The sequence below is a fragment of the Rhincodon typus genome, chromosome 6 (genome assembly GCF_021869965.1).
Source record: "Rhincodon typus isolate 14 chromosome 6, sRhiTyp1.1, whole genome shotgun sequence".
Lineage (NCBI taxonomy): Eukaryota > Metazoa > Chordata > Chondrichthyes > Orectolobiformes > Rhincodontidae > Rhincodon > Rhincodon typus.
The window spans coordinates 14,763,568-14,789,345 of record NC_063337.1 but is presented as its reverse complement, the minus strand read 5'-3'; the positions used below and the strand labels follow the sequence as shown (position 1 = coordinate 14,789,345).

The window sequence follows — 25,778 nt, the reverse complement described above, 5'->3', positions numbered from 1 at the left end:
CTTTCATTGTCTGGCTGACACACAACTCCAGACCAACAGCGATGTGGTTGACTCGACTGCCCTCTGGGCAATTACAAATGGGAGATAAATGTTGGCCTAGCCAGCGATGCCCACAATCCCGTGAATGAATAAATTCTAATTTTTGGATTTTTCTCAAAGTGGATGAATTCACATTTCCACAGAGTAAACTTCAACCTCCATCTTCTTGCTCACTCAACCAGTCTATGCTCTTTTGCAGCCTCTTTATTCCGACCTCAGTTTACTTTTTCACCTAACTTTGCAATCAGTAGAAAATGTTGATGCATCGCACTCAGACTCTGCATCGAACCCACTGATATAAATTGAAAATAGATGGAAATGCCTGGTTCTCCATCTGTTAGCCAAACCTCAACTCAACCGAATATTTTACTCTAAGTGTCATAACTCAAATTTGATATTTTGTTAAACAGCAAGTCAGAATTTGTTTCATTATATTTCTAGACATGAAATATATTTCAGTTGTTACATACTAGAAGGAAGACTAAACATGTGACTCAATGTCTCAGCATATTTCAATGGGACAAATAGAGTGTTGCATCCACAGCATTTTGGTAGATTACACTAAAATGATCAGGAAATGCCAAGCACACCATTTTTACTAAAAGAAAATACATGTATTAATAGAAAAGAATGAGAACTATGTTCTTAAAAACTGATAAAAAGTCTTTTTTTTAGTCTTTAAGACATGGAACATTGACTCGCCAGAAGTAACAAAGGGATAGTAATCTCAACAATGTAGGTTACTTATAAAGCCTGAATAACAAAAACTTTGGTCTCAACCTAATCAGACTTAGTCCCTTATAACCACTTAAACACAATATGCCCCACAAAGTTGAAATGAGGGTTGAGGTGTGCTTGTATGTATGAGCGTGTGTAGGGTTTAACCGCATTCCATTTTTTAAACCTTATTTAAGTCCATGAAAAGTAAATTCATGAGCAGAGAAATATAAAAACACCCCATGCATGTGATTTGTGAAGGATTAATAATGGTGGTTCAACCACTCCGTTGACAAATCAGAGGAAACAAATTACCAGGCATTAAGGTCATCAATACATATGATCTTTCAAGTTGCATTTTTTAAAAAAAAACACAGTTCTCAAATGTTGCCACTAGATGGTGCCACTTTGCAACTATCACCACAAGAATCCTATCTACAAGGGATAATGGACAACAACAAACCTACTGACAATGGGACAGTTTTATATATGCATTTTTGATGTTTGATCAAAAGACCAATCTGAGAGGGGCAGGATCTGCTACAAGTGTCACAAATTGGGCGGTTGACTATTAGCAGTTATAAAACAAGACAGTGCTGCAGAAATGCAGCAGACCTGACAGCATCAATAATGAGAAACAGCAATCCAATGTGGCTCTTATCCAAAACTCATTAGCTGTTGTTGTGAATTGCTGTCTTTGACATTGCCAAGTTACTGTACCCATCGATCATCTTTGTGGTAAATGCCAAGCCATAAGTAATGCATAGTTCCTTGAAAGTGGATTGCAAGTAGACAAGGTGGTGAAGACAGCTTTTGGCACACTTGCCTTCCTTGGTCACTGAACTGAGTATAGGAGTTGGCATGTCATGTTGCGGCTGTACAGGACATTGGTGAGGCCACTTTTAGAATTCTGGTCTCTCTGATATAGGAAAGATGTTAAACTTGAAAGGTTTCGGAAAAGATTTACAAAGCAGCGTCAGAAGCTGAGGAGTGATCTTATAGAGGTTTATAAGATCATGAGAGGCACAAATAGGGTGAACAGCCAACGTCTTTTTCCCCAGGGTAGAGGAACCCAAACTAGACAGCATAGGTTTAATGTGAGAGGGGAAAGATGATAGGATACCTACAGTGTGGAAGCAGGCTATTTTGCCCATTGAGTTCATACCGACCCTCATCCCACTCCTTGCACTATTCCTGTAACCCTGCATATCCCGTGGCTAATCCACATAGCCTACGCATCTCTGGACACTATGGGCAATTTAGCATGGGCAATCCACCTAGCCTGCACATCTTTGGACTGTGGGTGGAAACCCACGCAGACATGGAAAGAATTGGTGCAAACCCCACACAGACAGAGGCTGGAATTGAATCCAGGTCCCTGGTGCTGTGAAGCAGCAGTACTAACCACTGAGCCACCATCCTGCCCCTGAAAGGGACGTGAGTGCCAACTTTTTCACGTAAACGCTAGTGCACGTATGGAACAAGTTGCCAAAGGTGGTGATGGATACTGGTACAATTACAACATTTAAAAGGCATCTAGATAGGTACATGAATAGGAAGGGTTGAGAGGAATTTGGACCAAATGCTGGCAAATGGGACTAGATCAGTTTAGGATATCTGGTTGGTGTGGACGAGTTAGATCAAAGGGTCTGTTTCCATGCTGTGTAACTCTATGACTCTATGATAACGGTGCCATTTGCCTCTGTTAATGGCATGTGTTTTCTTGATGCAAGATTCAATGTTTAGGGCTTTCACATCAGGCTTGCAAGCATTCTTGCAGAGGGGTTTTGGGAGTTTGTCGGGTGTTCTGGAACCAGCTATTTTAACATACACAAAATTCTTGGGAATGAATCAGTCTTTCATCCTGCATCTGCCTGATGAATGCTAGCATTCCCATAATATTTGTCTTCAAAAAGAGTTTTGCATCCATGCTTTGTCCCCTCATGGGTTGCTCAGAAGGTACTCCTGACCAAAGTGAAAACCTTTGCTTCCTTTCCAGATCAATATTAAGTTGTCCATGCATCACAAAAAGGTTCTATCAATACAGTTGCATCCTAACGATCAGCTTGTCATTCATTTAATCATGCAAATTTTGAGGTGGCCAAAAGTGGCAGTAACTTGCCTCATGCCTGCATTGAATTCTACATCAAGAATCAGACTGTTTGTCATCAAGGATCCAAAGTCACAGCATTTGCTAACCGATTCTGACAGTGTTGTTTAGTGGCATGAAAGGGAAGATAGGACACTGTGTCCCATACTGTGGTTTTCTTGACACATATGATATGGAGGACACATTATGCACAGTATCATCTGCATAGGGAAGTTCACAGATCAAGATGTGATTTATTTTTCCCTTCATTTTCAGTGTGGACAGATTGTAGGGTTTGACCTAGTACACAGATAAACTTCCATAACTGCAGCAAAGGCAGAGGTCAGGAGCACAAAGAAGAAAATGCAAAACAAAAAAGTGGGCATTAGAACACAGCTCTGTCATACTCTATTCTTAGCCCAAAAACTGTCCAAGGTATCTTATGTTATCATGAAATATGCAGATGAGCCCAGCAGCTTTCCTGGACTGTCTATTTTCTACAATATCGTGAAGAGTTCTGCTCTGCTGACAACGTAGAAGATTTTCCTAAAATCTAGGAATGCAAGGAAGACAGAAAAAACCTGTTCCTTACATTTCACATTGAACTGGCTAAGGAGATCACATTCATTGTAGATTTGTCAGCACATAAAATGCACTGTGGTTCTGGATATACTCGGTCTACAAATTGATGGCACCCTAAAATCATGATTTGAGCAAAAGGCCATCCGAGGGTTTGGGTAAGATGTGTGGAGCTCGGCCATAGCAAGTCTGCCGTCTGGCTTCAGAGTGAGTGAGATGAAGCGTAAACTAATTCTTACAGTACATACAGGTCTTTTGTTTAATGCTAAGATGGGGATTTTATTGAAGGGTTTTAATTGTTGAGGCGGGGCTCGACTGAGGAGACTCTCTTTTGATTGGCCAAGTGGTTTGAATCAGGAGGAGATTTACACCTGAAGAGTACCCTTTTAAACTTCACCAAATTAATTATTTTAGTAGAACAGAAGCTGTGGGAGCTGATGGGCATCAATGCTATCCACCATGTCCAGATCTGCAGCAAATGTTGGCTGCTCAATGAACTTTGGCTCGGAACTGCCGAGCTGGCATCGGAGCCATGGACACTGCAGCACATTAAGGTGGTGGCAGAAAATAAAAGCAGATGTTAGAACCAGAGTCAATAATAATGTTAAGAAGTCAAAGGTTAAGGCTCTTTATCTGAATGCACACAGCATTTGTGGCAAAATAGAAGAATTTATGGCACAAATGACAATAAATGAATATGACTTGATAACTATCGCAGACATGTGATTGCAGGGTGAAGATGACTGTTAACTCAATATTTAAATGTATTAAATGTTCTGGAAGAATAGGCAAATTGCTGGAGGAGATAGGGTAGCTTTATTAATAAATGAAGGTGTCATTGGTGAGTCATGATATGGATGCAATATATCATGATATGGAATCAGTTCAGGTGGAAATAATGAATAGCAAAGGAAAGACATCATAGGTGCGAGCACTCACATGCCACAGAAGAGCTGGCTCTCTGTCCGACTAAGTATAAACTGGGAAATAAGAGAGGCACTATAAACATCACAACTGATTTTAATTTGCATATTGATTGGACAAATCCAATGGATGACAATGGTAGACAAAATTGTACAGTGCACCAGGAATTGTTTCTTAGAGTAGTACATTTGGGAACCTATCTTGGAAGAGGGTATTTTATATCTAGTCATTTGCAACGAGGTAGAGTGAATAAGGGATCTAGCAGTTTATAATCCTCTCGTGGGTAATGATTATACAGTAAAATTTCAAATTCAGTTGAGACAGAGTAACTTATGTCTCAAATCAGTGTCCTCAACTTAAATGAGGGCGACTACAAACCACGAAGAATTAGTTGTCTAAAGTGGGATGGGAAATGGTCAATGGATGAGTACTAGCAGACATTTAAGCAGATGTTTCACAATACTCAGCAAAAATTTATTTCAGCCGAAAGGACTCAATGAGAAGGATGAACCACCCATGGTTAACAACGGCGTTCAAGGAGAGTATCTAATTAAAAACTAAGAGATGTAAAGTGATGAAAATTAACAGTAGGCTAGAGAATTGGGAATTTATCTTTAGGAACCAGCAGAAGTGAAAAGGGCAAAAATTGATTATGAAAGTAAGGTGACAAGAAATACAAAATGAAACAGCAATTGCTTCTACAGATTTAGGAAGAGGAAGAGGAAGAGAATGCCTAAATTAAGTGTGGCATCCTAGGAGGGAAATTGGGAAGTTGCAGATAATTTGAAACAACATTTTAGCATTCGCTTTCATAGCGGAGGACACTATAAACATCCAAAAGATAACAGATAAGCAAGGTGAGAGTGGGAGGAAAGGTATTCTAACAGTCTCGATCAGGAGGGACAAAGCACTTGACAAACAAATGGGACTTAAGACAGACAAGTCACCAGGATTCGATGGCACGCTGCAAGAATTTTAAAAGTAGCTACATTGATAGTGGAGGCATTGCCAAAATATGCCAGACCCACTGGGTTCCAGCGTAGCTATTTTTAATCAACCTGTTCAGAGATATTGTTACACATATGTCTAGGACTAGAAGCCAGGTCTTCTGGCTCAGAGGTAGGGACACTACCATTGTCACAAGAGCATAGGATTCCAGCAAAAGTATGATGTACCTGATCAAGAATGGAGACAGAAAATGAGAGACTAGGTCATTAAGCTTAACATCTGCCACTGGAAAAACATTAGATTCGTTATTAAAGAAGAAACAGCAGGATGTTTAAGAAAGTTTAACACAATCAAACAACATCAACACAATTTTGTGAAAGGGAAATTGTGTTTGACAAGTTATCTGGAGTTCTTTGATAATATAACAAGGACAGTTGATAATGGAGAACCAGAAGATGTAGTCTACTTGGATTTCTAAAAGCCATTCAATAAGGTACCACTCAACAGGTTGTTGAGCAACATAGCAGCTTATGGTATTGCAGATAATATCTCAACAACGATTAACACACAGAACACAGTTGGGATGAATGGATCTTTTTCAGATTGGAAGGTTGTAACTGTCAGAGTACCACAAGGAGCAGTCCTAGAACCTTAACTATTAACTATATATATTAATGACTTGGAGCAGGGAGAAGAGTTTAACGTGTACAAATTTGCTGATGTTACAAGAGCAGGCAGAGGACATGTTGCAATGAGGACTTAAGGAATCTGAAAGGACATATAGATAGATTGCTTGAGTGGGCAAAACTGGGCAGATGAAGTTTAATGCAGCTAAGTATGAGGTCATATATTTTGGTAGAAAGAAAGAATCAAAAGACAGACTATTATTTAAAAAGCATGACTCCAAAATGCAGCACCAACAGATCTCGGTATTCTGGTGTATGAAACACAATAAGTTAGCATATAGGTGCAGGAACCGATTAAGGTGGCAAATGGAATTTGATCAATATTGCTAGGGGTTAGAGTTTAAAAGTAGCTAGGTCTTGTAACAACTGTATGGGATGTTGTTGAGGCCAAACCTGTGTAGTGCCTACAGTTTTGCACTCTACATTTAAAGAAAGGGGCAGCATGGTGGCTCAGTGCCAGAGATTCAGGTTCAATTCCAATCTCGGGCAACTGTCTGGGTGCAGTTTGCACGTTCTCCCTGTTTCTGCATGGGCTTCCTTTGGGTGCTCTGGTTTCCTCCCACAGTCCAAAGATGTGTAAGTTAGGTGGATTGACCATGTGAAATCGCCCATAGTTTTCAGGGATGTGTAAGTTAGGTGCATTAGCCATGAGAAATGCAGGGTTACAGTGATAGGGTTGGGGGATGGGTCTGGGTGGGATGCTCCTCGGAGGGTCAGTGTGGACTTGTTGGGCCGAGTAGCCTGTTTCCTCACTTGTGGGGATTCTATAATAAAGGATATATTGGCAGTGGAGACTATACAAAAGATTCATTTGGCTGATTCACAGGATAACGAGGTTGACTTATCAAAAATAGCTAAACAGTTTAGATCTTAGAAGAATAAGGGGTGATCTTATTGTGACATACAAGATTCTGAGGGAGCGTGACAGGATAAATGTTGAGAAGATAATTCCACTTGTGGGGAGTTACACAGGAGACTAGGAGACAGTTACAGAATAAGAGGATACTCGTTTAAACCTGAGACAGGACAAATAGTGAATATCTGGAAATGAACACACCTGAGAGTTTTAAATTCAGTGTTGTTGAAGTTTTTAATTGGATGGATTTAGTGCAAGGTGAGGTAATATATAATATGCAAGCTTTGTTAGCACAGTAAGATTCTAATATATCAAATCAACATACTGAGCTGCCAAGCATCCCTTATTATTAAGTTTCTGAAATCCATCCAACACCCTTGTTAAATCACGACAGTACTGTTATCTCTAAAATGGTGCACAGACACATCAGCCTCAGTCTCAAGGCTGTCAGTGGTTCAAATCCCACCTCAGGTGTTGAGAACAAAACAAAGTGACACACTGCAGTACTGAGAGAGTGCTGTACTGTCAAGGTGCCAATTTTCAAAGCATTGTTAAAGCAAGGACCCATCTGTCTCTCATCGAACTGAGAGGCAATCCTATGGTATAAATTCCAAGAAGAGTAGCAGAATTATTCCTGATGTTCAATACAATATTTATCCTTCAATCAATCCCACTAAAAGCAAGTTATACTTTCGAGAATCATCTGTATAATTTGTACCTTCAGACATGTGCTCTAAATGCACTAATCAAAAGCTAAATACTGCTGTTTGTAGGAGTTTGTCACGATGCCTACTTTGTAACATGGACTCTAAAAGCTCTTCTTCGGATGCTTTGGGCATCCTAGATAATGTGGAAAACAGCTAAAGTAAGCTATTCAATCCATCGAGGCAGTGACGCAATTTAATATGAAGATGGCTGATTCTCTATCACAACGCCATAATCCTCATCTCCCCCTATAACCTTTGATGTCTTTTGTGTATAAAATGCATTTTTGACTGTGGTTGTGAAAGAGACTACATAGGCATAATTTTTTTTAACTGATCAAAGATTCTAAACAAAGCATGATGCTTGCTGTCGCTTTTTTTATAAATTTACCATGCTGCTTTGAGAGAGAAAAAGAAAGAAAACAGTATGTTTTCATTGCTACTTTTCTTTTAAATATGAGCCAATCCACCATACTGTTTATAATTGAGTGACATTTACAAAGAACTGCTTGATTTCTCAAACATATTGACAGCAAAGCTTGCTATTTAATTATACTCTCGATAATCATTCCTATAATTTGCAAGTTCACAAATGTGCTCCAACAGCACTAATCAAAAGCTAAACACTTCATGTGCTGATCTACTTCTTGTCTTTAACACTCAGCATGATGAACACATTTCTTACAGCAATGGTTTCTTTTCATTTACAGAATGCTCTGAATGCAACAGATGAATACAAGTGATCGCTTTATCATAGGTACTCCTACGTGACTCACATGATCTTCTCCTGTGCGCACAGTAATAAAATTAAAAATAGGTCTCATTATTAGAATTTAAAAGCTGCAGCCTAACTGCCTTCACAGATAGATCAAATATTTTACCTGAATTACTATAACTAAATTACATGATGGAGATCACTATACAAAATATATCTTCTACATCTGCAATTGTGACGTGGTCCTCAACTGTTAACTGTGCCGAAAATTTTTACAACATCATGTACCATCCCAACTGGAATACGCTACTGTCTGGATACCCAAGGAAAATTTTTCAGAAAGAAGAAAAAGTGCCAGTAAGTCAGAATTGGCTGGCCATTGAGAAGTTGACTCCACTGACCATGTATATCTTGTGCATCACCTGCCAGCCAGCCAGTCCTACTAATGAGCAATGTACAATTTTTAGCACAGCACCCCAAAATGCCGCTGCGGTAACCAGCAGGAAGAAAGACCTTGCTGTGGGAATATGGTTAACAAGCAGCGTTCTTCTCTTTATCATTGCTGCTATACTATTATACGGCTGCCTCCACATTTGGTGCTGCAAGAGGCGAGAACACCCTGAAGGCTTGAGTATGAGCTCTGATCATGCAGGAACACAAGCTTGTAAGACACGAGTGATGGAAACAGCACTTGAAGATAACTTAGATATGCCCTGCAATGTCATTCTCAATGCTGATAGTGGAACCAGTGAGAATGTCCAGGTGAACACCATAACTGAAAACCCTTTCACGAGCATGCAAGTTGAGAAATTATCTGCAAGCAGCAGCAATGTGAATAATGGATGAAAGTCAACACTGTGGTAATTAACAGCAAACGTGTACATGATCATTTAAAACATTGGAATATCTGAATAACTGCAATTTTACTAGTCTGGTCACTTTTTTTTTGGCTTGGATTATGTTAGATCTAAATGCTTTTGACTGGCTGTCTTTTTCAGTCTATGGTAATTTATATGTAACTTTATCAAATGTTCATGGTGCTTATTTTGTGAAATGGCAGAAGTGAAACAGACATGGGATTTCACCTTTTATTTGTGTTTAAATTGGTTTAATTTGTGTGCAGCAATTTCATCCTATTGTATTATTTCACAGAGGCTAGGTGCCAGTATGTTAAACTGTGAACACCAATATTAACATAAAAATAAAACAATGTGTAAAGAGTGTCAGTTTGTGGCCCATTTTATATGTTATCCAAGGTTGAAATTTGAAAAAAGGGAAATGAGACATTTTATTAAAGGTAAAACACACCACTGAAATAATATTGTTACTAATTTGTATACAAGGCATGGTGCCACATTTTCTCAGAATGGAAGAAGCAAGAGATCTAAAGTCAGTTTTGCTACAACTCGATCGTTGCGTTTCTGCTCAACTATTGTGTTATAGAAAATCGTGCTATCGAAATAATGGGGCCTATGGGAAAAGCAGGGCTAGTGCAGACCACCAAAAAAAATCAATCATTCAAAAATCACTCAAAGGACAGCACTGTTTGAATAAATGTCTAATTCATACCTTATAATGAAATAAAAGTAAATTTAACACCTTATCTTGAAAAAAAATCAAGTTAACTTGATAGGGGAGGACGTTTTGAGGTTGCTCTGATGTTAATGCAGGGGTTGAGGGTTGGCACTAATCATCATCAGCACCTTCAGGTGCAGTCGTGGTTGCAGGCGTAGGGTGAAAAATAGTTAATCCAGAAGTGGATGGCTGTGGTTCATTGTCTTACGACTGTTTCTCGGGGTTTGGCTTAAAAAAGACATCCATTTCTAAATAAGGATCCCGACCTGAAACGTTACCTTTTCTGCTCCTCTGATGCTGCCTGGCCTGCTGTGGTCCTCCAACTCTACACTGTGTTGTCTCTGACTCCAGCACCTACAGTTCTTGCTATCATCCAGTTTCTGCTGCTTTGCCCTTTTTCTTCTTTCATGAAGAAGCTCTTCATAGGGTGCCAAATAACATCTTATTCCATGAACTGCTACCCTGCTGTGTTCTGCATTGTAATTGTTGTCCTCAGAGCTGCAACTGCTTCTCAATTTCCCTCAGGATAGAAGACAAAACAGAAATGGAAAGCTCTCGTGGTTCTGCATCGTGGACATCATCTTCATCTCCTGCTTCCACTTCCCCCCTCAGTGACAAGTTATTGTAGTTCAGCTGTAGAGAGGTCTTCATGGTGGGACTCAAGCAGATCTTCAACATCCTCACTCTCCACTTCTTCAGATCCAACTTGTTTTGCAAGATCAACACAATGTTCTTTGATTCTTGGGAGCTCCTCTGACAGATCGAAGTCTTTAAAAACCTTGAAAAAATGTGGGAGAAGCTTCCACCAAACTGCATGTAAGCAGTCTTTACTGACATCACCCCAAGTCTCCATGATAACATCAATTGCATTGTTGATGTTAAAACTCTTCCAAAATTGAAGACAACTGTCCTTATCCCGCTCAGTGACTGCAATCAGCCTCTTAAATGTGTGCCTTAAATAATAAACTTTAAAAGCTGCTATGGCACCCTGCTCCATGGTTTGAAGGAGAGAGGTTGCAATGGAATTGCGTTATAGCCAATACAAGTCTGCGGTTTAGAAATAGCATTCCCCTATTCGTCAGTCGCATTATAGCCAATTTGCATTGCCAGAATACGCGTTATAGCAGAACCAACTGTATCAGCAACAAAATTATACAAACTAAACCAAATGGCCCTATTTGAAACAAAGAGAGTTAACTGAGAATCAGGCAGAAACAATCCAACAGCCAGTTTTAGATCACACATTGCTGATTCTCTACAAAACAGGACTGGTTTTATCCAATAAATACCAGTTTTTATGAGAACAATAATTTCAAAAAAGGTTGAAACCAACACAAATTGTGCTTTATATGGATAGGGATATATGAAGTTCAGCATTAATTTTGGTATCTGCGATCAAATTTAGTCCAGAGAAATGGAATGAAAGTCTCTCAACTGCTGACTATTTACAGTTCACATGAAATTAATTTGTAAAGTCTTAAACCAGTTCCTAGCGTGCATGTTTGCAGTGAATAAAACGAATACAAATTAGGTAATGCGACTTAGCAGTGACAAGGAGGATGAGAATACACATAGAAATGTCACATTTGTGGAATAGTATTGTTGGAACAAAGGCTCTGCAGCACAAAATGTAAGTATGCTATATATATGAGCGAGGACTGCTTCATGTGTGCACTGTGATGCTCAGATTTTATTCCGTGCTACCCCCAGCACAAAAATGATTCATCAAAATAAATTAAACAAATTGCTGTGAATAGATCAGCTGCTGCAGTACAAAATGTTCCAGATATTTAACTGATCAGGCAAGCATTTCCCCTTTTCACCTCCTAGCTGAATACCATTCCACTTCTGTAACCATCTTTCAAATGAAATTTCTTTAGCCGCCACTTGCTCAATTTCATAGTAGACTAAAAATTCATGAATTCAAATTACTCCAACGAAATTATGCTTTCCCACATAACTACACAGATGGCCTTCAGGAGATATATGTGACAAATAATTTTAGTACTAACAGAGGCTGCAGTGGACCTGACACCCCAAATAATTTCCATGGAGAACGTTGGCTGCATGACCAGCTGTTAATTTGAATTCAACTATGACCTGTTTTATTCACAGCTCATTCAGAGTTCAGCTAAAGGTAACGTACAAGCAGTATGGCTAACAGTGTGATCAGAGTGTTGCAACGTTAAAGGTAGGTAGTACATTTATTACTTTTAAAAATATTAGCTATTCAATAATCTTAGCATCAGCATCAAGTCGCAGTGAAAAGCAATTCCCCCTCAGACCTGTTCAGCAACGAAGCAAGCCCGGAAGTTAGGTTACTTTCAAGTCAGCCCCTTCAACCACTGCACACGCTTGTATGTGCAAAAAAAATTAAAGTGTTTGTAAACTTAAATGAATTGGCTAGGCACTAGAAAAACGTTGAGTGTATGTTGGTGTAGAGTTTTATTTAGTAGACAAAGTGCACCAATTACTTTAGTTAAAGAATTTTGCCTGCTCTAGAGACAACAGTAAAACAAATACAAAGATAAATTTCTCAAAGAATCTCCAGAAAGTTCTAATTTCTTCAGTAATCATGTGAATGAGGCACAAAGTAATGTATCTTTGCATTTGATAGAATAATTAAATATTCCCTCCCAACCACACTAAAGCCTCTTCCACCACCCCCACCAATTCCTTCCCACTCCCCTGTGATCTTTTTGTTTAGGAGGTCTAATCTTAAATCGTGCTTTACAAATAATCAGTAATGGACCACAAAATGGTGTGCAGTGAACTAAAGCAGTAAGCAGTACACCTGAGCCTTCGTGGAAAGCAGCTTCTCATGGAATGAGATCTGGTTCAACTGATTTAAGTGTGGTTAACTAGATAAGGCAGTCGATTGTAACCACTACGCCACACTTACCTGTGCTTCATGCATTATAGGTTTACACTCAGCCTGTATGGAGTGGTAATTATACAGAATTGAACTTATAGCTGACTAAAGCTAAAATCTTCCTCTTACAATGACCAGGATTGAAGGTAGCAACCAAATACATAACATTTCAACTTTTAAATTTTACACCCTGCAACCCCATTTTGAAGAACTCTCATTTCCCCAAATTAAGAGTCAAATTATCGATTTCCTTTAGTTTGAAATAATGAGAACTAGGCCCTTTAAAGTGATAAAATGACTCAAGGTGCTTCATGAGAACCTTATCACACAAAATATGACAACAAATCACAAATCTAAGAGAAAACAAAACAAAGAACTGTGGATCCTGGAAATTGGAAACAAAGACAAATTGCTGGAGAAACTCAGCAGGTCTGGCTGCACCTGTGGAGACAAAGCAGAGTCAATGTTTCAGGATTACTGGACTCAAAATGTTAACTTTGCTTTCTCTCCACAGATGCTGCTAGACCTGCTGAGTTTCTCCAACAATAGCTGTTTTTTGTTACAAATCTAAGATGTTGGGCTTATAGAAGTTGCTCAGATGGGGAACAAAAGCTAGAAAGGCGGAGGGGTTGGTGGCAAATGGAAGTGAATAAAACTGGGAATGCTCAAATGACTAGAAGTTGGTACTGCAGAACTGGAGATGATCACATAGATAGGGAGGCATTTGAAACAAGAATGAGATTTTTAAAACTAGAATCATTGAGATTTCTCGGTCTTCCTTCACAGCACATTCTGGGATCAATTTTAGCTCACTCCTGCCTCTCCATTATAGCCCACCATTTACAAGGCATAAGTCAGGAGCATGATGGAATAATCTCTACTGGCTCAGAGGACTGCGACTCCAGCAACACTCAAGAGGTCTGACACCATCCAGGTCAAAGCAACCACTTAATTGGCATCCCATCCATTTCCTTCATCGTAGGGTATGCTGTAGTTGATAGCAGCAGCCTTTCACCATCTGCTCAAGGGCAATTAGGGATGGAAAGTAAATGCTGGCCTAACCAGTAACACATACATTTCATTGATAAATAAAACAAATCTCAGTACTATTACAATAGAAGGAAATGAGAACTGCAAGGAAGGATAAAAACAATGAAAGCTTCTGACTATCTTTGATCTGAAATGTTAACTTTGCTCCTCTCTCTTTCAACAGACACTGTCTGATCTGCTGCAATTTTCCAGTGTGTTTTTTTCCCTGTTTTTCAGTATTGTTAATAATTATACAGTAAATTTTACATAGAAGGTACATCATCACTGTTTCTAATTTCCATGATTTTGTTGTATTCAAAAGCTCAATGCAAGTTGGGAAAATTGAAGCTCAGAAGCATGGGAAATATAAGACAATTAGATTTAATATAGATAAACATGGAATACATGGAATATGGGGAAAATAGGCAAGGTAAGTATTCCCAAAATAACCAGAAAAGAGCAATGGATGAAGTTGTAAGGAATGTGCCCAACCTCTTGAAACAGTAATCAACAGAATGTGAGCAGAATCCACAACTACTGTCATTTCTATAGCATAATCAAGAAAAAGAAAGTTTTCAAGAACCAAGAGTTTTCAGATCAGTATTTCATCAAAACAAGAGCAACACAGCAAGGGATCTGCAGTCTACATGATGAAACAACTTTAGGCATACATATAAAACACAGAAAAGCAGGCAACAACGATTTTTAATGGCAAAAGTAGGAGAGAAGCATTATTTTCAAAATGGCCTCCTCCCACCTCAAGCCGCACCATTTCCTACCTACTAACCTCATCCCGCCCCCTTGACTTGTCCGTCCTCCCTACTCCCCACCTACACTCACCTTTACTGGCTCCATCCCCGCCTCTTTGACCTGTCTGTTTCCTCTCCACCTATCTTCTCCTCTACCCATCTTCTATCCGCCTCCGCCTCCGCCTCCCCCTCTCTCCCTATTTATTTCAGAACCCCCTTCCCCTCCCCCATTTCTGATGAAGGGTCTAGGCCCGAAACGTCAGCCTTCCTGCTCCTATGATGCTGCTTGGCCTGCTGTGTTCATCTAGCTCTACACCTTGTTACCAAAGAAAGATGATGGGTAATTTCAATATGCAGAACAAAGGGAACAAATTATGATAAACAACAAAGTACTATAGCCTTAAAACAGAGAAAGATTTAATTTTAGCACTAAATATTAAACTTATACTGAATAGTCAGAAAAAGAATATATCTAAATGTACTGAAACACTGGTCTATTTTCCAGTGTGGTATATCAAATGTATCCATATATGAGGGACAAAATGGCCAGTCAAAATTAAATCAATCCTCAACTCCTGTAAGAGTCAGGTAAATGGGTATGAAGTTTAAATCAAACAATTGCACTCCAAATGAATCCCCAGACGAATGGACACCTGTGAATCATATTAACTAACTCACACAAATTGAAAGGTGTTCATTATTGTTTCTGAAAATAGGTAGAAAATATTGATTTTTCTATCATTGAGCAATACTTAAAGGCTGCTTGATATGTTACCATGGTGTCTGGCTGCTTAGGGAATATTGAAACTACAGATTAAAAATATAGCCAGTATTACTGATGATAACATTGCACGTCACTAAAACTGTCCCATAACGAAAGCAACTGAAGGGGGAGTTGATGGACCTGGTGGTATTATTGCTAGACTATTAATCCAGTGACCGAAGTAATGTTCTAGGGAAATAATAACCAAAAAACTGCGGATGCTGTAAATCAGAAACAAAAATAAAAATTGCCGGGAAAGTTCAGCAGGTCTGGTAGCATCTGAGGAGAGAAATCACCATTGTAAATGGTGGAATTTGACTTCAGTAAAAATCTGGGGAATAGAGAGTCTAATGAGGACCATGAAATCATTGCCAAATGTCAGAAAAACCTACTAATGTCCTTTAGGGAAGGAAAGTGACATTGTTATCTGGTCTGGCCTACCTGTGACTCTAGACCCACACAAAGTGATTGATTGCCCTCTGGGTAATTAGGGATGGGCAATGCTGCTGTAGCCAGTGATGCCCAAATTGCATATAAATTAATTTTAAAAAGTGCTTCAGTTTCACTTATTGTTTCGTCACCACCCTGTTGCTAACTTGGGGAGAGCACTTGTGGATTGGAAGGCAGGACGTTAGAATTTGGTATGTGTAAAATATTGGCATTTGTAAAATGCTACGGTGAAAGCAGTGCATGGTCCCTTTAAAAGGTTGTGCTATTTCTATGCTTAGAGATTCAAAAAAGGATGTTTGCAGGCAGCAGATTGTGGGTTTGCAGGTGCACAGAGCCCCTGATTTGAAACATTTGTATCAAAAGGCTGCATTGTTAGCAGGCCAAGCAGCAGTTTTGTTTTGTTATCAAGTCAACAAGTTTTAAATTTAGCCAATTAATTTGAACCAGATACCCACATACCAAAAACCAATTAAATTTAAATCTGATGGTTTTGACAATATAGGACCAATCCTATTGTAAGAAACTGATATGTCATTGTATAAAGGAAGGGGCAGTTGGGCAAAGACAGGACAGCTAACTACCATCTGGGGAGAGCTAACTGCCATCTGCAAGATCAGCTCTCAAGAGAGAATTGCTACCTTTCACAGTCTTCTCTAAGTTTTAGGGAAAGAACCATCTAAATCAAAAGTACCTACAGCACAACTAGTTAATATTCCTGACAGAAGAATTTGACAGAGAAGGCGCTCCTGACAGCACATTTGAAGGAGAAGGCAAGAACATTTCAGAAGACACGTAACCTGACTGTAATTTTGAGAGACTCAATTCTGTTTCGTCTATTTTATTTTATATAAGGGGGACTTGTTATTGGAACAGCATACTATGAGAATCTTGTTTTATTTGGAAATAGTTAATACTTAGAAAGGGTTTATTTGGTTTGTTAATAATTTAGTTAATTTGTTCACGGTTTGAGTTAGATAAATAGATTGTTACTGGTTGATTCTAAAGTGGATGTCAGGGGTTTATTTTATTTAAGCACTAAAAGTTGCAGAAAGACAGGTTATACCACCTTTCACACTCCTTTTAACAGATTATTGGGCAAGGCACTCCTCTCTGGGTGTTTCACTTTTAGTTGTCAGAGGGGTGGTCAACGTCCGCTTTATAACAACCCCAAAAACAAAGCCTGGTTCTCCATCTCTGCCATTACAGAGAAATCACTACCAAATGGTATAATGCATTAAACCCATCATACCAGTACCAGCTCTTAAAAAGAACAATTTGTTAGTTTCACTCCCCTGTTCTTTTCCCACAATCCTGATAGAATTTTCCATATTTAAGTACACATCCAATGCACTTTTGTAATTTACTATTGCATCTGCATCCACCACCCTTTTAAGCAATGCATTTCTTCATATTTGTTTGAAATTACTATCAATAAAATAATTAGCTAGCAAATTCATAAAATCATACAATATGGTTACAGCACAGGAGGAGGAATTTCAGGCAGTCAATCTCTCTGGCTCTCTGTAAGAGTAATTCAGTTAGTCCTACGTCTCCGTTCTTTCCCCAAAACCCACCATTTTCTTTTATCTTCAGGTGTCAATTCAGGTTCCTCTTGAAAGTCACAATTCAATCCATCTTCAGCACATACACAAGCAGTGCATTTCAGAACCTAACAGAATTATTGCTGCTTAAAAAACTGTTTTCTTATCTCACCTTTAGTTATTTTGCCATTCCCCTTAAGTCAGTCTCCTCTAATTCTGGGCACCTCTGTGTAAGGGAATAATTGGCACTATTAATTCTGCTTAGTCCCAAGACTTTTTTTAAACCAGATTTATCAAATCTCTTCTCTGCCTTCAAATACAAGCAAAATGCTGAAGTGCTGGAAACGTGAAATAAAAACAAAATGCTGGAGAAACTCTTCAGGTCTGGCAGCTTTGGTGGACAGAGAAAAACACTATAATTCACTGCATAAGAAAAAGCATTCTCCTCTTCTATCTGGTTAATATGTAAATTATTTTTTATGTTTCCACTAGTAACCAACAAAATCATTTGAATTCACTTTCCCTTAATTATAATCACCATATCCTCCTACCATGCTTTGTAACAAAGTGTCCATGGGAAAGGCTATGCTCTCTACCAGTTTTATTCTTTAATTTTTTCACGGGATGTGACTTTTGTTGGCTGGGCCAGCACTTAATGCCCAATCAAAATTCAAAACCTCACACTGGCAAAAATAAAACAGAGCAAGAAAAGTATAAACTCATTTACATGAACTACTAGACGCTGATGTATAAAAAAACTTTGTATATGCAGTTTCAGGAAACTGAAGTAACTGCTGTGTAAGCTTTTGCGGTAACCAATCAAGAATTAGCTCCCAAATTTACTCCAAGGCCTGTGAGCTTGTGTCTCTTCAACATTTCTACTGACTGAAACCATTAACTATTTAATACTGTCCATTCTGTTCATCAAGTCGTAAGCCACAAGATCAGAACCCATGGGTACATCTTCCACTCCTTTGCCAGCTACACTTGGACTGAACCAAACTTTTCAAAATCAGCGCATCCTGTTTGATTTACTCTGATTCCATATTGGCACCATCACAAAGATGGTTTCCTTCCATTTCCATAACATCAGTCAATTCTGACTTTACTGAAACCCTCAGTCGTGGCCTTATCAACTGCCAACTCAACTGTTCCAATGCTCCTCCAGCTATATTCCTGTTCTTAATGCTACATAAACATCAGCTTATTCAAAACAGAGCAGTTCATATTCCCAATCATCCATAACCACTACATTTTCTTCAATATTTGGTTCCAAATTTTCCAATGTCTCAAATTGAAGGTTCGAATCCTTACTTTAGATTTTCTTCCTATCCCTGTAAAATATTTTCCCCTGTAAGGGGTAAGGGTGCAGTTGGCAAGGTAAGTATTTATTGTCCTTCTCCCAACCACCCTTAAGTCAACAACACTGCCATGGGTCTGGAATCACAAATAAGCTAGACCAGGTTAAGGTCAGTGGATGCACTAGTGAACTAGTTGGGTTTCTATGTCAATCTGATTGCTGCATAATTACCATACTTGCCTCCTTTAACTCCAACATTAAATTAATATAAATTTGGCCACGATGTGCTGAGCTTCCCTGTTATTGAAGATGGTGATATTTGTAAAGCCTCCACTTGGTGTTAGTTGTTTAATTGACCACCATTCACAACTGAAAGTGACTGGACTGTAGTGCCTGGTTAAACAGTAGCTGAATCACTTCCCTCCAACTGGAAGCCTCTTCCACAGGTGTAGAACCACACTAAGATCCAGTCAAGCTCTTTTTTTTTTTAAAAATAGAAAGTTCCATTATTTTCTATCATTCAGCAATGATTTTTTATTCTTGGAGATTCTGAAAATATATTTGCAATAAGTAACATTAATGAAACCTATAATACTCTCAAGTTTTCCTTTTTTTAAATAACGCACTTGAAACTTGCGATTTTCAGCATAATGGTTGCAATTCCCAGCAGTCCAATTTGCAGCTCAACAGATGTTTCATTACCATATCTCATCAATTCAAGCCTACTGACTAAATTCAGCCCAAATTTATTCCTCTTCTGTGGGAGCACCACACAAGGAATTGCTGAATACAACTATAATTACTGTAACTGAATCATCTTATTAAAAAAAGGCAATTTACCTCCTTTCAACATAAACTGCAGAGATAAAAGCAAGCACAGCACAAAAACAAAGAAACTAGGAACTAAGAACGAACTCAATATCTTATCATACATTGCAGAGACACAGATCAAGTAATCTGTACTGAGCTGGAAATTTTAAAATTCTCATCCTTGTTTCTAAATCCCTTCATGGACTTAGCATCAACCAACCCAATTCTGTCGCCTTCTCCCGTCCTACAATTCTCCAAATCTGGCCTCTTGTGCATTCTCATTTGATGAAAGGTCACTGACCTGAAATATTAATTCTGTTGCAACCAGGCCAGCTGGGTACACTCCATATTTCATTCCAGATTTCCATTATCTGCAGTATTTTTCAACGATGTTCGTTTATTCATTCCACGATTGGTATCTGTGCTTTCAGCCACATAAATTTGAAATTTGCATCCTGGATCCCTCTGACGCCTTAAGTCATCCCTAAAAGCCTAACTAATTGAAAAGGCTTCGATCATTGGCCTAATATTTCTGAGTCTCAATACCAAATTTTGTTTCCGAGGATCTGAGGGGTCCTGAGGAAGGGTCACCAGACCCGAAACGTTAACTCTGATTTTTTGCTCACAGATTCTGCCAGACCTGCTGAAGCTTTTCCAGCAACTTCTGTTTCTGTTTCATAAAGTTTCTGTTCAGCACTATAGGATATTTCACTAAATTAAAAGCACTACATAAATGAAAGACCAATACAAATCACTTTGCAAGAATTGGTTTGAATTTCGACTTGGAAATAATGACCTGCAAGAGATGATATCTTAACTAAGTTATTATTCTAAACATACGTATCCAAAAATTAGTGAAGGGGATTTTCCAAGGCAAATTGGGCAGAATATATGTCTTTAGAATTTAAATGCCTAGGTCGATGTTAGGTGGTCCATCTAGTTTAATTCTTATTTGACTTTCCTATAGGTATTTGATACAACTAAGTGGCTAACTGACCATTTTAAAGGGTAGTTAATGTCAATCACATCAGTTAACCATAATCCTACCATTTTGTCTCCTTAAAACCTGTAACAATTTTCCTTTATACAACTAGACTAGCTTATTCCTGAAGCCTGGGTTCTATCAGCTTACCCATGCCTCTTGTTTATCTGGGCTTTCCTGCGTATGCTCTCTTGTAAATTTCCAGTGTTCTTTACCCATTCGTAACCTTCCTTTTTAAACTTGCAATAATTAGTAGAACTTAAGGGACACAGAGTAGTAACTGCATGGAAATTCTTTGGGAATTTCTGTGTAATAAGCACAGTGGTAGAATGCATGACATTGCTTGAAAATTTCTCTCCAATCTAGCTAGAGTCATTGGTGACCTTTAAAACATTTTTTGAAACGGTTTAAAGTTCTAATCAGGACAAGAAAATCTACAGAAGATTCAAACTTACAACATTATTTCAACTGTGATTGTGTTCTTTTGCAGATATACTTCCAACTTTAAGTTATCCTCACTTCTGGTTGTGTACTGATCCTGACCTTACATACTCCAGCCCCAGGCAGAAGTACCTCATGTCCTGAACTTTGTTCCTCCAAAACTGCAACAGTTTATATAAATCCAATGCAAATACAGCTGTATCCTAATACGGCAGCACTCACCTCTGAGTCAGGAGGTCAAATATTCAAGATCTACTCCACAACTTGAGAACATAAATGTAGGCTGACACCAGTACAGTATTAAGGCTGTGCTCTATTCAGACATGCCGTCCATTGAATAATATTGTACTAAAGGGATTTTGCCAGCTTTGACATATTCACAGGATGGCAGAGAGATGCATTCCAAAGGAATTTTTGAAAGCAGTGGGACACAGAGCCCAAATTCCAGTAGGCCACAATAAGATTTGCTTTAAGGATGTTTGCCAGCATGGCACAGAGGTCCAAAACATTGATTATTGTACTTGGGAAAGTCAATGACAAAGGGACATGATAATGTCACCTGTGGATCAATGTGCTCCAAATGACAACTAGCAACTTTGCAATAGATGCCATTACTGAAACCACAGGCCACAGTAGCACCTGATAAACGCTTCATATGCATCAGTTTTGCAGATCTTGTCTCTGAGATTGGTCTCTTCAGCTACCAGCAAAAGCACATCATATGAAACTACCCCATCCCTCTGTGGAGTGAATTTGCTGCATAGCCATTATCTTATGTATAATATACAAAATTCCCCGGGTGTCACTCATTTGTCATGCAATGCCATCAAATGAGGTTACTGGTTTTGATGCTGAACATGTTATGAGACCTTGGAAACTGACTGTTGCATTTGCCTAAGGAACAACGTTGACTAGATCTGAAACATAATGCAATAACTTCTTATAAAGAGTTTTAGGATGCCCATGGAAGTTACTATGTAAATGCAAGTTTATTCTTTTGATACAGAATAGACTTCGGGACAGACATAGCACAACAGACAATTAAGACTCAGTAGTATACACTCAGCTACATCTCCATTGCCTATTTGTCCCAAATTAACTTATTCTCCCTCCCAACATGAATTCAGACTGCTAGGTTCAACACACAGATGTGGCAGTCAGATACGTTACTCTCCCATAGTGTAAGGCGCAGAATCACTTCTGCACTGGTTTGGAAATAAGTATCCGGTAAACAGGCTTTTATAGAAGATGAGGGAAAAAGAAAAGGGATGAAATATGCACAGAAATACAGCCATAAAGGAAAATAAAAACAGAGCGCAAGAAAAACAAGCTCGCACAGAGAACAAGATATATGCATCGAGGGAACAAGAGAAACTCAAACAAAGCTAGAGATAATGACAGAGGGAGAGAAAAAGAAAACAAAATTTTTTAAAAAGTGCAATACCGATAAAAGTAACAAACAATAGGGAAGAAGATAAGTGAAGACAATTACATTGACATTTAGTTTTTCCTCAATGAGATTCACCTGAAAGATTCACCATACGATGTCCGATTTAAAATTAAATAACATACATTCCCAGTCTATTGTGGGACACAGCTACAGAGATGTGCTAAGACAAATTTGAAAATTGTTTCATGTATTTTGTTCATCACACTAATTTTCACAATTACATTTTGGGTACTCTATTTATTACAGAGAATGCTCATTGAGAGATCTTAGCCACATTTGGTTTGTTGATATCTCCTCAAAATTGAAGAAACTCTTTTTTAAACAGTCAAATAAAATTCTGCTGATTGAAAAAGACAGATGTCTTCAACATTTAATCAATGTCTTCAAATATTGTTTTATTTTGTGTCTCCAAAATGAAAACAATTAAAATGAAACATGGTGTAGAATGCACTAACCTTAGTTCCATATAAATACTGTGGCTGTGCATTTGGTTGTTTATCTCTTTGAAACTCTTGGGAGAAGGGCAGCACAGTACGCACAAACCTGTGGAAAAAGGAATAATAATGAAAGGCGCAATATGTCACGAAAAGCAACACAGAAGTGTTATTACAGTGTGGCACATGGTGAAAATGTATTTCAAATAAAACAAAAACATAAATGAAGCTCTTCTACAGCTAAAACAAATATTGAACGAACCAGAAAGATCTTGGATTCAGTCCTTCAATTTAGCGAAGTTAATGATAATGGTACCTGGGATGGGTGACTGGCAATAATCAGCAGAAAGTTGCCTCTACCAGCTGCTGTTACAAATGATGAGTTAGGCAAAGGCATAGCGGTAATGTCCTAGACTAATGTTCTCAGGACGTGGGTTAAAAATCCCACCAGGGCAGCTGGTGGAATTTAAATTCAATTAATACATCAGGAACAAAAAACTAGTCTCTGTCACCAATTAGATAATTATGACAAATAATCATTGCTGCAAATACACATCTGTGCCCATATGCAAAAAGATCCAGACAACATCCATAGTTGGGCTGACAGGTGACATGTAGCATTTGCGCCGCACAAGTGCTGGGCAATTACCATCTTCATAAGAAAGAACTCAACCATTGCTCCTTGATACTTAGGGGCATTCTTATTGCTGAATTCCCACACTACCAACATCTCAGGCCAGAAACTGAACTGTACCAGTCATGCAAACAATGTTACCACAAGAACAGGTCAATGGTTAGCATTTCTCAGTGAGCAACTCAGTTCCTGATTCCCCATCAACTCACTATCAACTACGTCCAAGTCTTTCAGAATAGTGGAAGTAGTGGCATAGGAATAATGTCACTGGGCCAGTAATCAAGAGCCCAGTCCTCAGTAAAGGGCTCACCTTTATCCCCCTCCACCCTAACATCAACGAATACCGCTCACGCTTGGACGTTGGAATAGTTTTTCCGCCACCTCCGCCTCCGCACTTACTTCTTAATCATGAGCCTAACCCTCCCCCTATTGACCCCTTCTCCCGCCTCCAACACACCCCCTCCTCCTGGACACCACCCTAAGGCCTCCTACCCTCCCTTGACCTCTTCATCTCCAACTGCCGTCGAGACATCAATCGCCTCAACCTCTCCACCCCTCTCACCCACTCCAACCTCTCCCCCACAGAACGTGCAGCCCTCCGCTCCAATCCCAACCTCACCATAAAACCCACAGATAAGAGAGGTGCAGTTGTAGTATGGCACACTGCCCTCTACGTCGCCAAGGTCAGACGCCAGCTCTCTGACACCTCCTCCTACCGCCCCCTTGATCATGACCCTACCCCCGACCACCATCATCTCCCAAACCATCCACAACCTCATCACTTCAGGTGACCTCCCACCCACAGCCTCCAACCTCATCGTTCCCCAACCCCGCACCACCCGTTTCTATCTCCTTCCCAAAATCCACAAACCTGACTGCCCTGGTCGACCCATTGTCTCCACCTGCTCCTGCCCCACCGAACTTATCTCTACCTATCTCGACTCCATTTTCTCCCCCTTGGTCCAGGAACTCCCCACCTATGTCCGTGACACCACCCACGCCCTCCACCTCCTCCAAAACTTCCGATTCCCTGGTCCCGAACACCTCATCTTTACCATGGACATCCAGTCCCTATACACTTGCATTCCCCATGCAGATGGCCTAAAGGCCCTCTGCTTCTTCCTGTCCCGTAGGCCCGACCAGTCCCCCTCCACTGACACCCTCATCCGCTTAGCTGAACTCGTCCTCACCCTTAACAACTTCTCCTTCAATTCATCCCACTTCCTACAGACAAAGGGGGTGGCCATGGGTACCCGCATGGGCCCAAGCTATGCCTACCTCTTTGTAGGATACGTGGAGCAATCCCTCTTCCAAAGCTACACTGGCCCTATCTCCCACCTCTTCCTCCGTTACATCGACGACTGTATCGGCGCCACCTCGTGCTCCCACGAGGAGCTCGAACAGTTCATCCACTTCACCAACGCCTTCCACCCCAACCTTAAGTTCACCTGAACCATCTCTGATACCTCTCTCTCCTTCCTGGGCCGCTCTGTTTCCATCTCTGGCAACCACCTGGAAACCGATATCCATTTCAAGCCCGCCGACTCCCACAGCTATCTAGAATACACCCCTCCTCATACCCACCTTCCTGCAAAAATGCCATCCCCTATTCCCAATTCCTTCGCCTCCGCCGCATCTGCTCCCGGGATGAGGTATTCCACTCCCGGACATCCCAGATGTCCTCGTTTTTCAAGGACCGCAACATCCCACCACAGTGTTCGAAAACGCCCTCGACCGCGTCTCTCGCATTTCCCGCAACTCATCCCTCACACCCCCTCCCCGCAATAACAACCAAAACAGGATCCCCCTCATCTTCAAGTACCACCCCACCAACCTCCGGATCCAACGCATCATCCTCCGACATTTCCGCCATCTGCAATCCGACCCCACTACCAAAGACATTTTTCCCTCCCCACCCTTATCTGCTTTCCGGAGGGACCACTCTCTCCGTGATTCCCTCGTCCGCTCCACACTCCCCACCAGCCCCACCACCCCGGCACTTCTCCCTGCAACCGCAGGAAGTGCTATACCTGCCCCTAAACCTACCCCCCTCACCCCCATCCCAGGCCCCAAGAAGACTTTCCACATCAAACAGATGTTCACCTGCACATCTGCTAATGTGGTATACTGTATCTACTGTTCCCGATGTGGCCTCCTCTACATCGGGGAAACCAAGCAGAGGCTTGAGGACAGGTTTGTGGAACACCTATGCTCAGTTCGCAACAAATGACTGCACCTCCCAGTCGCGAACCATTTCAACTCCCCCTCCCACTCCTTGGACGACATGTCCATCCTGGGCCTCCTGCAGTGCCACAACGATGCCACCCAAAGGTTGCAGGAACAGCAACTCATATTTCGCTTGGGAACCCTGCAGCTCAATGGTATCAATGTGGACTTCACAAGCTTCAAAATCTCCCCTCCCCCAACCGTATCCCAAAACCAGCCCAGCTTGTCCCCGCCTCCCTAACCTGTCCTGCCTCCCACCTATCCC

At 40.1% G+C, this 25,778-nt stretch overlaps 1 protein-coding gene across 1 annotated transcript in view; it reads right to left on the bottom strand.

Moving 5' to 3' along the window:
* cyfip1 (cytoplasmic FMR1 interacting protein 1) overlaps window positions 1–25,778 on the bottom strand; it is a 173,372-nt gene that overhangs the window by 54,026 nt on the left and 93,568 nt on the right. The window contains exon 22 of the mRNA XM_048597890.1: window positions 22,675–22,762. Within this exon, the coding sequence (XP_048453847.1) occupies window positions 22,675–22,762 (88 nt within the window). The remainder of the gene's footprint in view (window positions 1–22,674; window positions 22,763–25,778) is intronic.